Genomic DNA, 17,886 nt, shown 5'->3' with positions numbered 1-17,886 from the left:
CAACACAATGTTGACAAGGGTGATGGAAACAAATCGGTGGTATTGCAATGTGTGCCAAGAGCAGCAGAGGGAAATGGTTCAGTCAAGCCTCAGCTGTCTAAAAGTTTCAACCTAGCTTAATTGTGGAGTTTACAGTCCCAACACAATACATGGGCTATTAGCGGCGAGAACTTGCAGTGGCGCTCTGTCGTGAGTGACGTCACGGCCAGGATGCCGCTCGCTCCGGCTCGCTCCAGCTCACTCGGCTGCCACGTGTGCTCGTTCCCTTCCTGTATGCTTGGGGTGTCAGTGGCTTGAACCGTACTTATTGAAGGGTGTGTCGGCTTCTTTCTGCTGCGATTCCTGAACCACAGTTCATTCTTCAAAAGCGCACGAGTTGAGAAAATTTATGGCTTGGATATCGCAAGCTACGTAGCGTTGAAGGGATCTACTGGTTTTGCAATGCATATATGCGCCGCGTCAATCCATAAAAATTTTGCGTAAAAAGAATGTCTGCAAATTCAACACGCGAAGTAGTGTATGATGCTTCGCTAAACATTTAACATTCCCTTAGTACTTAGCTATGAGAGACATTGCATTTTACATGGAAGAAAAATCTTGGTATTTGGTGTCAACATGTTATCCGTGTTAGAAAAACACTGCCCAGCGAAGCTGTCATCATGATCCTTATTGCTCTGGTGAGATGTTCTATTCAAATATGACCACTTTATTAATGTATAAAAGAAAGAGTTAGGCACGCATTTCGTGTGAAACGTCTGCTCCTACTTTCACCGCTCTCTGAAACAGGCCCCCATAGAAACTGCTCATGGCTGCTAACACGATGCGCCTCATATAGAGTATTTACATAGTTAATTCACAAATACCATAGTAGCAATCACCTGAAAGAAAAGTTTCGTGGTTAAGATTGAGGGCCAATCAATTGCAAGTGATGAAATGTTTCATGGTGGCCCTCAGTAGCCTTTATCGACAATATGGCACACCCCTCACGTAATGATAGCAATCGATCGTCGTTATGGCGAGGCACGCAATGTTCCGAAACCCGTCGGTTCACGAAAACTTCCAAGTGAAACCATGAAGCAGTTTTTTACAGCACCAATTGCCATGCCTAAAGTATACTCGAGGTACTGCAGCACAGCTTAGGGTGCCTCGAAAAGAAAAATTCAAGCACATTCTGCCTCACCATGTCTCGATCCAGCATAGTTTAATTATACAAATGGAGAACTATCTGTTTCGTCAGTACATAAAAGAGAACCTCACAAACCTTCATAAGGAAGACACCACACACCTGACATATTGAACTTTAGTTTTGACCCTCCACCGGGGAATTATGATATCTTCAATATCTCCCATACTACGAATGAATGACTCTTCAGCTTCTTTCTGGCTGCAGCCATATAGTACAAAAGGCATATTTCACTAAAAAATTTGGGCCAAGCAGCCTGTGTCAGGTCGCCAAACAGATTCGTCACGCATATTCCTCAAGCAGCAAACACCAGTAAATTGCTCAAGTGAGTTGAAAATGTAGCACTGAAAAGGGAATATATATTGGTACATTCTTTTTCGTATTCTGCAAACAGCTGTAAGCCTCAATTAGCTTTACTTCAAGTTACCGCTACTTAAAAACAACATGTCAAGAACCGCCTAATTTTGAGAAGCAATTAAAGAAGCAAGTGGTGCTGGTAGAATCTAAACTGCAGTGTTAGTTAAGTCCTCGGGTCACTGCCAAGCGTTTCTGTGAAGAAATGCAAACATCCGATATTATATCATTACCTACTCATTGTGAGAACACTTGTTTTAGCGGATCAAAATTAAGATAACTGTTGTAGAAGTCATATATAGCCAGCGTTTGTGTCATACTTGTTGCACCATGGCAGGTATGTTGCCATAACTGGATTCTTATATGCTGTTTTTTTGCAGTTGTCGATCCGTGCATGAAAAACCTGCAATTGGCTGGCCTGCGCTCTTTTGGCTGGCACTGTAGGGTTGCCTTCGAGAACTGTATTGTCGTCTAAGAAATAAGCTCTTTGAATAAACTTTCGCGAATGAAGACGTCGCAAAATATATTTGACACGAGATGACCGCCATAAGTGCACAAGCAGAGGGTACGAGACTGAACAAATCAAGACACTGCAGAAGGCACCTGGACACCGCCCAAACTGCAGCAGACGATAGGTGTGAGTTTGTGCCCGGACATCATGCTCGCAGCGCTCGCAGTGTCCCTGTAGTTCGTTCTTGGGGCTAATAGAAAACACCATAGTGCTTTGGATTTATTCTGACCGCTTTAGGTTCTTTAAAACCCACCTGTAAACTGTACGAGTGCTTTTGTCCCTAGACCTCATTGAAATACAGCCACCGTGGGTGGCAATTGAACCCTTGAACTCTTGCTCAGCAGGAGCCAAACACTACAGCTCTTGTGACCCCCCAGCAGAAGTCTAAATGTTCAAGACGGCCCCAAATTACTTTCATGAAAGCAAATATATATGTTTAAAACAGACAACCTATCATAACCACTTACTTTCCAGGTATGCTGCCAAGTCCTCATCGCCAGCTCTGGCAGCCAGCTGCTTCGCTGTCTGTCCCTAAACACAGAAGTGAGAAAAGGACGAATAATTCTTTATGTTTTCAGCTACTACATAGCAGTCAATGAACCACAGTTATAAACATCGGGGATAGCAACAAGACGTGGAAAATGATTGAAAAGGCACCTTTAAGTGTCACGCGCAACATTACTTACTGTTCCACAAGCTAATATATGCCACAGTGCTGCAATGAGAATGGTCACAAAGAAAAAAAAAGTTGCTAAAATATTGAAAACAGCAACAGGTAATGCTTAAAACGTGATGGCCTAAAGTTGTCTCCAGAGCCTTCAGTACTTAAGCAAAAGCATGGCCTCTGAGTTTGGCTTCTGTTACTGGAGCCATCGCTGAATGAGCACACTAGACATGACTAAACAAAATTGCTATTACCAAGAGAAGTAAACAAATGCCTATAAATAAGACATATTCAAGTTAATTGAGCAGGTGAAAGACACACACCGACTCATGATACAATGGGCAGTGCTACCAGACGAGAACAAAGAACAGAAACATAGAAACTACCCAATGAGTAGGGCAGCCAGTAAACGCAGGCCTGTCAGGCTATCCAGGATTAAGCATCCATGTATTTAACTCACTGACTAGACAGGCTGAACACCCCAAAGCAATCCATAGATTATGAATGATGCAACAGCAGGGGTACTCTGGATTAATCTGGAGCATTTGGTGATATTTAATACCCACCAAAATCTCAGTACACAAGCATCTTTGCATTCCATCTCCAATGAAACGTCACTGCTGCAGTTGGCAATTGAACCTGTGACCTTGTGCACAGCAGGAGAACACTACAGGTATGAGCATTATGGCAACTATTTAATTTGTTCGAATGAATTCATAAAACATTTAACATACATGATACCTAAATGAAACAGACTAAAACATATACAAAACATTAACAATTATATAAAAAACAATGCACTTGGCAGGTGCTTGAAGATAAGTTGATATTTCTTTTGAACAAACTTACATAATTAATTTATGAATGAAACTCCTGCTTATAGATGAGTCAACATTTTCTTTCAAAAGATATCTATCATCGTTCAGCCAAATGTGTGGCCAAATCTTGATTTAACAAACATGGATATAACAAGGTTGGTGTAAAATGCTTGTTGTAAATATCAGCACGTAAGGAATGCACGCTAGCAACAAATATGAGATACAGCAGACATCCAAAAATTCAACTCCGGTTGATTAAATTTTTCAGTTAATTCAATCCCAACAAAGGTCCCCCACTGGTGCCCATGCATTTCTATGGGCCCAAACTTTCGTTATTTAGATCCTAAAACTGGCTTTTGCCATATAATTCAAACTTGACCAGCCAGCACAGACACACCTGAGCGCTAGGGTGACCACAATAGCGACCCCTTTATTGGTACCATGTCTTGGCAGAGCTTAGGGGACAGTGAATGCGTTGAACACACATAATCTCCCGTCGAAAACGCTTATTTCCGGCCTGCCATAGAAAGATTTTAAAGCAATGACCATGGCTCAGAATGTCTGATTATAGTACTTACCAAATCCTAACATGCACCTTCTTTTTTCCAAGAAAATTGGGCCGGAAATTGCTGGTGCGGTGCAATTGAATATGAAACCAAGACCGCGTTCACGGCATTTGTATACTTTACCACTAAACCCGGATGTATTGCGGCGGAACCAATCTCCAAAAACCGTACGGCTAAGCTGACTTTACAAAATAGGCTGCCCATTGTGCAACACATATTAGACCTCTGCCCATTTTGCTTGCTAAAACATCGGGTACAGACATAATTTATACTTTGTTTAGGATGTCATTTCAAGATTAGTCTTCTACTTTGGACATGTAAGAAACTGGTGTATGTTTCATTCGAGGGTGTGTTAGAATCAGGCAAATACTGTCAAATGAATCAGCGGTGTGCTTTGGCATTCTTTCTGCATTTCGTTTACTTTGACACACTGGATAACAAAAGTCAATAAATCGCTCATGTAAGGGTCGAATGAACAGAAGCCAACTGTATAACAAAGGTATTTTCGTGTCGCATGCAACTTCTTTACGACAAGGTTCGACTGCATAGCCAATCAACCACTGCCCAAACTATAAAAACCAAGACATGTACATACTTTTTTGTATTGTGTTGTTCTTGTGATATATGAATTTATCTTGAGTATTTTTTTGTCTACAAAATATTTCAAAGAGTGACTTCATCAGACATCTGACTAGTGTCCTTCATCTTGAGTGACGACTGCATTTCTCCCAATGTTGAAAATTATGTGGTTGAAGTTGTCAAACTCTATGGAAATTTTGGTCTGTTGAATCCTTATATTTTGCCCGATCCACCTGGCTGAAATGCTGCCAAAGCATTTTAATTTTTTAGGTGTCCACAAGTCAACTAACGAGAGAAAACATTTACCATAGGCTCCTCAGCTATTGTGCAAATATATAATGGTGAAATAACTGAATAAAATCGAACTATTAACAGAGGAAATGCAATAACTTACCTGGCAGTCTGCCTTGGACAGCGATGCTCCTGCTGCTACGAGCATGCAACAGATAGTTCTTCGCTTGTACGCCGCCGCCTTGTGAAGAGCCGTCTGTCCTCTGTTGTTGCATTTTTGCATCAGATTTGAAACACAGTTATGACTCGCCATTCATGACCATGTTTAAAGTACAATGGCAGCAAAAGGTATACTAATTACAGAAGGTGAGACAACTGAATACTGTATTTATTTTATTATAACGACAGGGAGCAGTTGGGGGATTCCAGAAAGACAATTTAAGTATCTGCACTAACACAGGGCGATATGAATAACCAAAGGGTTAGTCAGACTCAGCGGGGATTATCCTAAACACCGAATTATCAGAAGCCTCCTGAATAATCGGTGTGTTTTATATATATATATATATATATATATATATATATATATGAATCTCGCCTTAAGGTGCGACTTCACGGCAACGCGAATTTCGCCTTACAGTGTAGCTTCACGGCAACACGGCACGCTTTGCAGTGAAGCTACACTGTAAGGGGAAATTCGCATATAATTCACACCCGGCCTTTACTGTCCAATTTTTCAACAACGCAGTGCGAGTTACACGTGCGAAAATACGGTACTGCCTAACCTGATATGGTTTACTAGTTGCTACAATTTGTGCTGCCGCCTAAAATTTGGATAGCCAGAAATGTGGAGCTGGTGCCACCATATTGAAACACTAACTGAATCTATTATCCTTGCATATAAGGTGAGGAGTGATTTCGAAGCTAAGGATCTGCAAAAGAACACCTTGCCTTATATTTGATACATATGATAAGACCATTGTGTGTAAGAAAACAGGAAACAGCCAATCTGCCGACTTACCTGTCTTTGTCCACAATGTCCAAGATCACTGGCGGCGCTGCAACAAAAGTGCGCACGTGTTAGGCACCAGTCAACAGTAGCTTGCATAAATTATTCAACATTGATTGACTCCAGCCTATTCTGCAGATTAGCAGGCGACATAGGCATTTATTTCAACTCAGAAACTGGAAAAAAATAATTTGATCAGCAGCTAGGGATGAAATGAAAGAGCAGAAACATTCCTTTCCTCTTGGTCTGGCACACACCTTTGGGGCTTATCAATTTATGCAGGGTTTCGCATACTTCACTCACTGCAGGAGTGGAGACATCTGTGCGAAAAATTTCAGAGGCCATAGCAGGCACTGCTGTAGCGAATGTGGCGAATGTGGAATGTAGCCCGAGACACATGGCGCGATTTCGGGTGCGATCGGTCGTATGACCATTCGCGTCGGTAGCCGCACTCAACAGGTTCTCAACCAAATCCGCCGCATGCGGCACCGAATCGCGCGCCGCGCATGCGACCAAGTTGCTGAATATTGTCATGCGACTGCCGCATCGGTCGGACGACCGCAGCCAATGACAGCGCCGGTAGCGTGAACGTCATGGCCACGTGGTAGACCCGGCGGGGCGGAGCCGGCATGCGAGCGCCTCGCCGTTACGATCATGCCTGTATTTTATTTTTCTCCCTGGTCGAAACGCGGGCGTCTTTCGCCGCTGACGGCGGCGCATAATTCGGCTACAATTTGTTTCCGACTCAAAATAACTTATAGAATAAAGTGAACTCGAACGAGTGCGTGTTATAAAACGTTGTGCGAAATAGTAAATCGTTGGCGTGATTTCTACTTGGAAACGGTCAGCGCAGATGCGCTAGCAATCGTCAATACGAAGCGGCTCGCCCGACTGGTGGGCTTACTCATTGCTACTAACAGCGCCGGTAAAACTAACCACATTTTCACTTAAGAGAAACATAAATGTTCAGCCATTGATTTCCTGACGAATTTAGGCGCTTTATTATGAGCTGCGGACGCATTGCAAGGGCCCTCGGCCCCGGATAGACCGGCGGCAAGCTAGGTCTACGCCGTCTCCCAGTGATCGCAAGCTCGCCTGGCATGCTCGTTCACTTCCGTCGGTGCCAATGAAATCAAATGGGCTGCAGTTTAAGCATGACATAACTGTGTACACGTTGTGCCGATTAACATAGGCGCTTCGTTATACGAGCTGCAAGCGATCGTGTCACAAGAGCCCCCGGTGTCGGATTCGATGGCCGAGTGAGCTAGGTATGCCTGCCGGCTACTAGCCATCGGCGGCTGTCAACGGAGCCTATAGTACTGCTAACGCAGCCTTGCAGAAACACGTCTACAGGGCTCGCATAGACGTGTTTATATTGTCATTGTTTGTTTCAAACAAGAGAGCTGTGCAAATACGTTTGCTTTCACTTTCTGTTCGAAGTTACGCAGCATTCCGAACTTCCACGCAGGGCCGCCGGTTCTGGGCGGAGCTACCCGCCGCTCGCTCATTCGTACCATGTGTCCCGAATCACCGCATGCGGCAAGTCGCACACGACGCGCCGTATGACAGATCGCACGGAAAATTGCACCATGTGTCTCACGCTGAAGTTTTCCTTGCGGTGACAGCAATGTCCACCTTAAGAGCCTGTCGCAGTTAACGAGCTTAAAGAGCCAGAAGAGCTGTTGAATTCTACTGATTTTTATTGCTGTGCCCTAGCAGACATTTATTCGCTTAGACACACACACACACGTTTATCACAGTCCCACACAAAAAGCACTCACCGCTGGCGACAATATACCGAACAACGTCCTTGTGTCCGTAGCGAGCGGCATGGTGCAGTGCCGTCATCCCGCTGTCGTCCGTCGACAGCAGGCTGTGACCACTGTCACAAAGCTGCTTTAGCTGTACAGTCATGACAAGGTGAAACAAAAAATGGAGAAATGTGAGTAGCAAGTACTTCAGAAGGATGGTTTGCTGCGTGAGTTGCATTACATTGTTGAGGCAAGAAACGTGAAAAATACAAGACTCGATGCAAAGGTGAGGAAGACGACCACCAGTGTTTTCTGATACCATGTGCTGGCTAGGTACAAGGAAAAGCAGGATGTGAGATTGAAGAAGCGTTTTTAAATGCGAATCATTTCTTGGCGAACATCTGCCACTTTGACAGCACCTATCTATCTAGCCACCTACAAGTTGGTGCTCTCGTGGTCGTTCTGGTATGTGCCACAATTCACACAGTATGACAAGAGTGTATGACAAACATAAATGATAGGTCATGACATGAATATCATGACATGTGTGTCATGTAGATCATGAAACAGTCACCTACGTCTTGGTGCTCTCATGGTCGTTTGGTTAAATTGTTATGTACCACTATTGACATACTATGACAAGAATGTATGACGAACATAAATGATGGGTCATGAGATGAAAGTCATGACGTGTATCATGTAGGTCATGAAACAGCTGCCTACATCTTGGTGCTCTCATGGCTGTTTTGTATGTACCAAAAATGGGATAGTTTGACAACAGTGTATGACGAGTGTAAATGATAGGTCATGCCAAGTGTGTGATGTAACTTATGAAACAGCCGCCTACCCAAAATTGTCATAGTATGACAAGAGTGTATGACAAATATAAATGATAAGTCATGACATGAGTGTCATGTAGGTCATGAAATAGCCGCCTACGTCTTGGTGCTCTCGTTTCATTAACTTGGTAGGCTTCCAGCACACTGTTTCGCATAACGATTCGCACAGGGCATGGGATGTACCAGATTTCTTTTATTAACAAGTCAGCTAAAATGGCTGTTGCCAAATCATCTATAATGTTGCATACCTCAGAGGTGGAATATCTGGATATGTATCATTGAGTGGTCCGTGTTTTGTTGCCTGTTACTTTCGCCTCTAATTTTAAAAAGTTTTCTGCCACATGTTGATTTAGAGTATATACATTTATGTGATTGTAATAAAACTCGGTTGTAAGCACTGTGTTCGTCTTCCTTACATTCGTATGAAGTTTTATTTTTTTCACGCTGCTTGCCTCAAGAACAACATGTGGATGATCACAAACAGCATCATTCAAGAGATGCCATACAACCTCTCACATCTGCTTCCCCTTCCAAGAAAATGTTTGTAAAATGTCAAATGTATAACCATGAAAAACAACTACCCTATTTAGTTGTGGAAGACCCACACTTTTTTGTTTTTATATCTTTGCAGGGTGTAGGAGTTAGGCATACAAGTTACTGCCAAAGCTGTGGACATCACAAATTTTGTACAAAATGTAATACAAACACTTGTTACACTCTGTGCACACATTTATTCACGATTAGCACCAGCTATCAACTTCCATTTCATTATTCATTGTTCCACCACTCAATTCTGCTTCCATTGTTTTCAGAAATTTACTGTATAAGATGATCGTCCTCAGTGCTGTTTATGGTGTTTGTCATTCCAGCCACTCAAAAACCCTTAGCGACAGTACTAAAAGATTTTAAATGTCATGTGTTCACAATGCAATCCTCTGCAAAATTTTTTTTTTCAATATTTTCACCCCAAAAGTGCAAGGTGTGGGTCTTACATGACGGCTGGTCTTACGCAAGTAAATACGGCAAACAAAGCATACAAAAATGAAGCCAAGGGAAGCATAGCAGAAATCGTTTACAGGCCTTTTAAAGAGACTTTCGAATTATTTGTGATTGAGGGGTTATAAGCTTCATATTCCTAATAAAGCAAAAGGGAAATGAAAATGAAAGAAAAGACAACTCGCCGCTGGGGGGAGCCGTACCCACAACATCCGCATGATACGTGTGGTGCTTTGCTAGTTCAGCTACAGTGGTGCCTGTGCCTCCATCCACTTTTTTGTGTATTTACATAGACCTATTTATAATACAGCCCAGGAAGTGCTAGCCATATCCACTGCTGATGATCATGATGGATCAACAACCATGAAGCCACTGGTGTCGTGTAGTGCATGGAGGCTTCTGGCCAATAACACCCTAGTATGCTATTTCAAGACACCAAGGAGCCAAGAAAGAAGGTACCATGCAATGAGTGATAATAAACAAGAATTTCCCTCTTGTTCTTGGCTGATAATATCAAGTTTGTCAAGAATATAAACCTCATCTCTAATAAATTATACAGCTATATATAGTGTCACATGGTAGTGACGTATAAAGGACACAGCAGCAATACTGTGGAAGACGAAACTAAATTTTATTGGGCGAACCTGTGCCCACAGAAACAGGCTACACTGAAGAATGGCGACAGCGGCGAACACAGTCGGCGATCCTCAAAATCTGATGAGCACGTCAAGCGCGTCGACTTTTATACATTATACATCAGTCGTTGAATGTTCCAAAGTAATCGCTGAGACCTGCATGTCTTCCACAAAGTTCTACACCATTCGCATCGCGCATACATGCAATCAGATTACACAAGGTTCAGTGACAGATAGCGGATGGAACCATCGATAACATTCCAGAAACTTCTTATACATGCAGGCGCGTCCTGCGCAGTGCAATACCATTTGTTAGGCGATGCCCAACAAAGATAAACAAGTACACGTGTCAATATATATATATATATATATATATATATATATATATATATATATATATATATATATATATATATAAAGCTGGTCTATGGACTTTCTCATTGGCTTCATTGTCACTGGCTTTGCATTGTCGCAACTAAGTACCGAGTCCTTTAGCCACGTGAACAGAGACCTGACAGGCAAAGCCGGCTCACTACTACAAAACTTATGGTGAAAAATAGCTCAGTGTCTTAGCTAAACCAGATTTCAACAATGCAGTAGTAGTCTTCAACGCTACTTGACAAAGTTTCAAATGAAAAACTGAAGCTGATTGAGTTATTCAGGTTAATATTGCAGGCATCATTTCTTGACCACTTTACACACTCTTACAGGATTGTGAAAAAAAAAAATGTGACGTAGTTTAAACACAATGCAACAAAACACAGGAAACAAAATACGGCTTGAAAGGGCACTGAAGCACTTTTCGAACATGGCAAGGAAAGATTTGCAATCTGCACACAATGCTGCCCCCATGAATGTAGAAGAGAAATATTCTGCTGCGAGTAGCAAGGAATGCACAATCTCGCGTAATAGAATGTTTGCCCGCTCAGTATAATGCTTTGGCAGGAGCCTTCGTCCAGCAGTGCATTTAAGCCGGTCACAGTAGCTTTACGCATCAGCAACGCACCTCACATCAAGCGTGACGGAATTACAGAAGAAAAAACAAAACAAAAAGCAAAGCCTGAGTGTAAGGGCAGGGCTACCAGTTTCATATCTTTTTTTTCATACAAGGCACTGAGTGAACGTACCCTTAAGAGATCTCCCAGTTTGGCAGCCATGATTACTTCTGCAAGCAGACACAGGGTTAATATGTTATTCAGATGCAACTGGGAGTGGTTAGGTTAGCACAGCAAACAGATGCACAGATGACACAGCAAAGCATGAAGCAAGCCAAGCATACAAGGAGCAACGAACAGTGATAGAACAACAGATTTCACTGGAGCCAATGTTTCAACAAGGGAACTTGTTCTACGACTGTTTATCACTTTAAGAGGAAGCTTTAGCTCGGGCCCAACTCCAACGCGGCCTATTCAAATACATGTAAAACGCAAGAATGTTTTTCTGAGATAACCCCTGGACCGATTTTAGTGAAATTAGTTGCATTTGAGAGAGAAAGTTAAATCCTAGTGACTGTTGGAAGCAGAATTTCGATTTAGGGCCTGAATTTTGTTACAAGAATTTTCAAAAATTGGGAAGTTTGAAAAAAATAGAAGCACGAAGTTTGAAAATCCATAGCTCTGCATGAAGAACAGATGTCGTGGTTCTGTGAATGGCATCCATTAGATCATTGAAAGCGGACAAATTCGATATGACATTTTACATCTTACGTGAATTTTTTACGTTGTTTACAAGGGTTCTGCAAAAGTTGTATTTCCATGTTATTAAATTTTTTGAGATTCATGTGTAACATATCAATTTTGTCCGCTTTGTACGTACTATTAGATTCATTTCACAGAATTGTATTATTTCTCGTTGAAGAGTTACAGAGTTGTAATTTGATAGTTTCGTTTTTTGAAAATTTTTTATTTTTGAGAATTTTTAATAAAAAATTGACAAAATAAATCAAAAATTCGAAAGCAACAGTCACTAGATTTTAAGTTTTTCTTTTAAATGCGACAAACCTCGTCAAATTTGGTGCAGTGGTTGCCGAGAAAAATGAATTCTCCTTTTACATGTATTTAGATAGCAGCACCTGAGCTAAGGCTTCCTCTTAAGCCTCCATGTTCTTGTGAACTTCTGCCTTGTTTGAAGCATACGAGGAGGCTTTCTTGTCAGTGTTAGGTGCAGCACAGTTAGCTTTAGGTTTTTGTGCAACAGTTTGCAGCACTCCATCATAAGACAAGGCATTAACCAAGCTTCAAGCCCCTGAACTTCTGCTACAATGAAGAATGAAGATAAATATGTAGATTTCATCTTGCTATCTTTTACTTTCTTTCTATTCTTTTTGCGAAGACCTGAACTGGAGTGCAACAATGCTACCTAGACATCGAGCATTTATCAAGGCAGCCACACACACACACACACACACACACATACACGGACCATTAAGCACAAGTTAATGAGCACACCAAAAATAGACCAAGATTAGAAGGTGAGTACTAATGTGATTACATGTGCATAATAAAACTGTGCTTGAAAAATTATTCGCATTTCATTGGCAATACCTGGGTAAGTCTGTTAATTAGCAAAACTCACTCAGTACTCAATGAAAGAGGGGAAGAAGAAAAGAAAAATTATGAGAATGCAAAGCGAACGCTTTCTTTAGAAAGTGTTCAGATATGATAGCAGACAAAATTCAGATATGATTCAATTCAGATATGAGAGCAGACGAAACATACCATGCGATGAAGTTGGCTGCAGCTGCTCTCCAGCTTCAACTCTGGAAACAAAGCACCACTGATGTCACCGCTGCCAGAGCAATAAGCAGAACAATGGACTCGCGTGTTCATTGGAAATGCAACACTCACATACATGCACACACCCAGATTCACAGCGATAGACGATCAAAGACAAAACGGAAAGTACAAGGTCAGATACGACTTTGCTATAATTAGGCTCAAATGTATGTACACGAGTGTGTGCCAGATGAACTCGAGTGAGTGTTACGCGAGTATGAGCGGGCACAAATAGTACGATTTTCGTATTCAGGGGGTGAAAAACGGTAATACAGTAAAACCTAGTTAATTCGAACTCGGTTTATACGAAATCCCGCGTAATTCGAAGGTTTTCGATGGTCTGAACAGTTTGCATGCAAATTTTGCCGGATAATTTGAACAGCCAGCGTGCCCATATCCGGATAATACATCAGCTTAAACCATGGCCTCCGTGATTTTTCCGTGCCTCCGTGATCCGCAATAAAAAAAATTTGTGTGCCAGTCTCTGAGGCCAGTATAGTTGCTGGAGTGGCAGCCAGGCGGCACTATAATCAACTTTCTGTTTCCGGTGAATGTTGTGCGCAGTTTTATGGAGTGTAGCGGTGGTAACAGTGAATTGCTGCGCAATGTAAGCAGACTGGAGGATGCAGCCTACGGTGCGGCTAACTACCGCGCCAAGCAGTCACGCGTCGATGACTACCGTATTTACACGATTGTAAATCGACCACTTTTTTAAAATTTGAAAATCTGAAGTGGGGGGTCGACTTACAATCGAAACCAAAACATGGCACCGCCAAAAAAGCGAGACCAATGGGAGCTACAACGTAGTTAGAATTTTATGTTTGCTCTATGGCCCTACCCATAGCTTTTCTCTATCCGGCGTGTTTGTTCGCTTATCGGAAGGGTTTTCAACATTCTTGAGTTTTACAGTGCACACAACACTCATGAGGGGGTGTCGATAGTTGATGGAAGCACTGCTGTTTTATTTGCAGCGGCACCCTCAGTACAGCGGCACTTGTGGGGAGCATCGGTAGTTCACGGAAGAGCAGACACCACTCGCAGGTTTCTCTTTGCCCGTTGCGCTTAGCTTTCTCTATACTTCGACGAAAGGCATTGGTTTGACGCGTTCCACTTGACTGCCGGCTACGTGCTACTTCTCTGCTTTTTCAGTCATCATGAGTGCTCCAGGACCACTAATCATTCGGCACTCGTTCACAGCAGCGTTCAAGAGGGCTGCCATCCTTTACGCCGAAGAAACAAATCACTGCACAGCGGGCCGCAAGTTCGATGTTTCTGAACGGATGGTGCGAGAGTGCAGCGAAGCGAAATTTTCACCTGTGACGGCAAGTGAGGAATTTCCCACGTGCCGAATTCTGAATGCTTTCCGGAGCTGCAGGCTAAGCTTGCGGCATACGTTGCTGAAATGCACAATCAGCCCCTGCCATTGAAGTGCGACATGGTCATGAAACATGCCCGGATCTTCGCCTTTTAAGGGCCTGCTCCGCTGTGAGTACGAGTGGCTGGCAGCAAAAGACCGCGAAATTACGCCAACCGGACCTGTCAAAAGAGCCTCCCTGACGGCTGCATGTGGTTGGGTGCATTCGGCGTGGGCTGCTGTTCCACAAGATTTAGTGGTATGGTTGTTTGCCAAACGTGAAATTTCGCGAGACGACGACGCGCTGTGGGACCGTAGCAACGATGACGATGGCAGCACTAGTGAAGATGAGTAGTCCAGTGACCATGTCAGCTACTAATAAATTTTCTTATCGAATGCGCCCTCAAGTATGCTCTCCTTTTTTTTTTCTGTCATGCGATATGGGGGGGGCGACTTAAATTCGAGTCGCCTTACAGTAGCGTAAATACGCTACTTCGAGTGACCGTTTTTCAGGGTGAAATAAAGGTGCAGTGTTGATACACCTTCATTTCGTTCGTTTATTTCTCGCTTTTTGTCCATTTTGATAATTCGAAAACCCGGTTAATTCGATAATTTTTCGCGGTCCGACGGACTTCGAATTAACGTGGTTCTACTGTAATTTGCAGACAGCTCACATTTAAAAAAAATCTTGTTCAGCTGCTCTTGAAGCATTTGACGCGTAAGAGTAAAATTCAGCATAACATTTCAAATTGCTAATGAAGCTGAACACATGCAATAAGACAGGCGTGTGTACCTCCTAACCTTTGGGTAGGATTGGGTAGAGAAACAGGTTTATTCTAAGATTGCTGCAATGTCATGAAATTTCAATATAGTTGCATATCTTATCTTGTCTGCTCAATTTGACCTGTCTTTAGGAAGTGTTCACAAATAACTTGTGGGGCTTAATGTCCCAAAACAGCACAGCGGGTCATGAAGGATGATTTAGTAAAGGGCTCTCGATTAGTTTTGACCAACGTCAACCTAAATTCAAGTGCACAAATGTTTTTGCATTTTAAAATTGGCAGCTTACTAAAGCAGCAAAATGAATTTAAAACAGTGTCAATAGTACTTCATAAGCTGAAGTGGTTAATAAAACAGCTGTCAGGTAACTATAAACTTGGTCATGTTATCAGCAAACACAGGTGCTCAACAACAAGAATGTTCTTGTGAAAAAACAGAAAACAAGAAACAAGCTGAATGTGGCCCTTGATCGATCCTTCAGTTTTATTCATTATTAATGTTATGAAATAAAAAACGCTAATACAATTTTTAAACAGTACTCACTTCTGTTCCTTACACTCTTGCATGGGGGTAGGGGGGCTAAAATGAGAAAAAAAAAATCTAGTCAGGCAAGCTGTGTATATCATGTTTTCATGTATCAGCCTACGGGCTAAATCAGGCATCGGTCAACCTAGAGCACGAACTGAATATGACAGTGGCTAACCGTATAGATTAATACATAACCTCCTGCACAATTTCACAGTACCGTTCAATGAATTTTCATTGACAGCATTTAAGACAATTATCATTCCCAATGATAGGCATCATCTAGTAATGGTACACTGTATATCTATGGCATGTAAAATCAATCCAGATCAAACACTATAACATTGTAATGATTGGATCTTTCAGCGTTTATTTCACCATTGTACATGCACTGCACTGGTTATGCTTATTTCTATTGCGATGAGTCAAATTGCAAGTCATCGCAAAAGCAGATGAGCCAACAGCTAACAACATTAACAGTGGCCTCAAGGCTTTGTTTCTGTTGTCGTTAGTAAATTCCTTCTCTTGTTTCCTTTCCCATCGTACAGCTCACCTCCACATTGGAGCTGGCTCCTTTGTTTCAGCTTCGGCTACAGCTTCGGCTGCAGCTGCGGCTGCTGCTATAGCTGCTAGGCCTTCCGCACTTTCCTTCAAGACAGACGAACTGTCCAGGGCACCAGTTTCGTCTGTTGTGGGTGACGTCAGTGGTGGTGGTGGCGGCTCCGGAGCGATCGGCGATTGCTCAGGGTCGAGGATGTACACACCGTCCTGACCAATGTCGACGACGTAGTGTAGCTGCTCCTGCGCTCGGTCGATGCGAAAGAACCTCTCCGCTGTGCATGCTAAGAGGCAAGTGAAAGAACAAAAACAGATGCGCATGTCTGATGATGTCGTTTACATCTCCACGTATCTTTTAGATGCTTCTCTACAAGTCGTATAAAACAATCTGCGGATAACCTTGGCCAAAGCCAAAGCAAAAGAAAACACTGGACAGCCTCTGGGCATTCATCTGGGAAGTGAAGCTGTAAAATTTTGTTTCGCTATGACAAAAACCAGTCTCTAGTAGTTCTCTGGTACAATAAATTCATTTTCAATCTACAGATCAATGAATAAAGGGTATTCTGAAGCACGATTCAGTCACTCTGTTGTTAATACCTTTTTTTTGTTCAAGCAAGAAATAAAGTAGTTCATTAATTCCAAACGTCACGAGAAGAGACAGATGCAGTTCAGCATAAAGAGTAAGGGTACACACGTTAAAGTAGCCTTTTAATGACTAAAGTGGTTTTGTTTTCTAGCAGCTCAAGTGCATCCCAATCTACGGGGCTTGCTCTACATATCAGACCTTCATGCACCTTGCACTAAGGTTGCACTACACTCACCTACACTACACTACACTCACCAGAAGGACTTCTGCTTACTAGCCATACAAAGTAAAAGAAACTTGTTGTCGACTGCATTAGAGTTTAAAATTGAACCATACTCTGTTTTATACGTAGATGGCATTGTCACAAAGGCTAGAGAGACTTCTGTTAAAGCTCGCATTCTTGAATAAAAAGTGGTGTGTCACATATGAATAACACAGGCATGCATCATGTAACTCGAAGTGACATTAAGTCTCATATTTTTATGTTGCAAATAATGGGCATATTTATTAAGTGAAAGGATCCTATATAACGCGAGACAAATAGGGTGGCATGTTTCTGCGACCAGTGGCTACAGCGCACCACTTGTGCTTGCTGCCAAAACGAAGTACTAGTATGTCGCACACTGGAAGAATAAGGGTGTACAAACATTACACAATCTGACATAACCTAACATCCTCAAGTTGTAGTTCCAATGTGTGAAGTAGATGTTCCATAGAAAGTGTTGCAGATCAAAACCAACTTCACTGCAAAACACATGCGGAGTGAGACACCTGTGACCGCATGGTTTGCGTAGCTGCAGCAGCGTTGGCTGCTAAGAATGGAACAGAGTGTTGTTTTCGATCAACATGGTGAACCGAGCAGATGACAGGACAATAGATATATGAACAGGACAGCACATTTTTCTTGTTTGTATCTCTAGCGTCCTGACATCTCTGCTATTCGCATTGTTCAGTTCAGTATGCATTTCCTCTTGGCATATGCGTGCTAAATTAGACGCCCTCTCACGGCTGTCCAGCAGTCACCCGAGAACCAAACATTGCCCTTCCCCAATGCAAACAATCGCGAAGCCAACAATCGCGAAGCCAGAGTTACTCACAATCCAGAAAGCACCAGTCGGGTGAGAACCTCTTGGACGGTGACAGATTCTGTGCATCTGGACCTTCCAGCTGGAA

General features: G+C 42.5%; 1 protein-coding gene across 5 annotated transcripts in view; it reads right to left on the bottom strand.

Annotated features, from left to right (window-relative positions):
* rdgA (retinal degeneration A) overlaps positions 1-17,886 on the bottom strand; it is a 373,163-nt gene that overhangs the window by 13,654 nt on the left and 341,623 nt on the right. For 4 of the 5 annotated variants that reach the window (XM_050192467.3, XM_050192466.3, XM_050192468.2 and 1 more), the window contains exons 20-28: positions 17,811-17,880; positions 16,123-16,411; positions 15,588-15,623; positions 12,854-12,894; positions 11,264-11,301; positions 7,697-7,817; positions 5,928-5,964; positions 5,070-5,169; positions 2,516-2,579 (exon numbers count right to left, since the gene is read on the bottom strand). In XM_050192467.3, the coding sequence (XP_050048424.1) occupies positions 2,516-2,579; positions 5,070-5,169; positions 5,928-5,964; positions 7,697-7,817; positions 11,264-11,301; positions 12,854-12,894; positions 15,588-15,623; positions 16,123-16,411; positions 17,811-17,880 (796 nt within the window). Of the gene's footprint in view, positions 1-2,515; positions 2,580-5,069; positions 5,170-5,927; positions 5,965-7,696; positions 7,818-11,263; positions 11,302-12,853; positions 12,895-15,587; positions 15,624-16,122; positions 16,412-17,810; positions 17,881-17,886 lie in introns of those variants that run through there. The other variant, XM_055077951.2, reaches the window with a different exon arrangement.

The sequence above is a fragment of the Dermacentor andersoni genome, chromosome 10, assembly GCF_023375885.2.
Source record: "Dermacentor andersoni chromosome 10, qqDerAnde1_hic_scaffold, whole genome shotgun sequence".
NCBI lineage: Eukaryota > Metazoa > Arthropoda > Arachnida > Ixodida > Ixodidae > Dermacentor > Dermacentor andersoni.
This window is presented reverse-complemented; position numbering and strand designations above follow the sequence as displayed.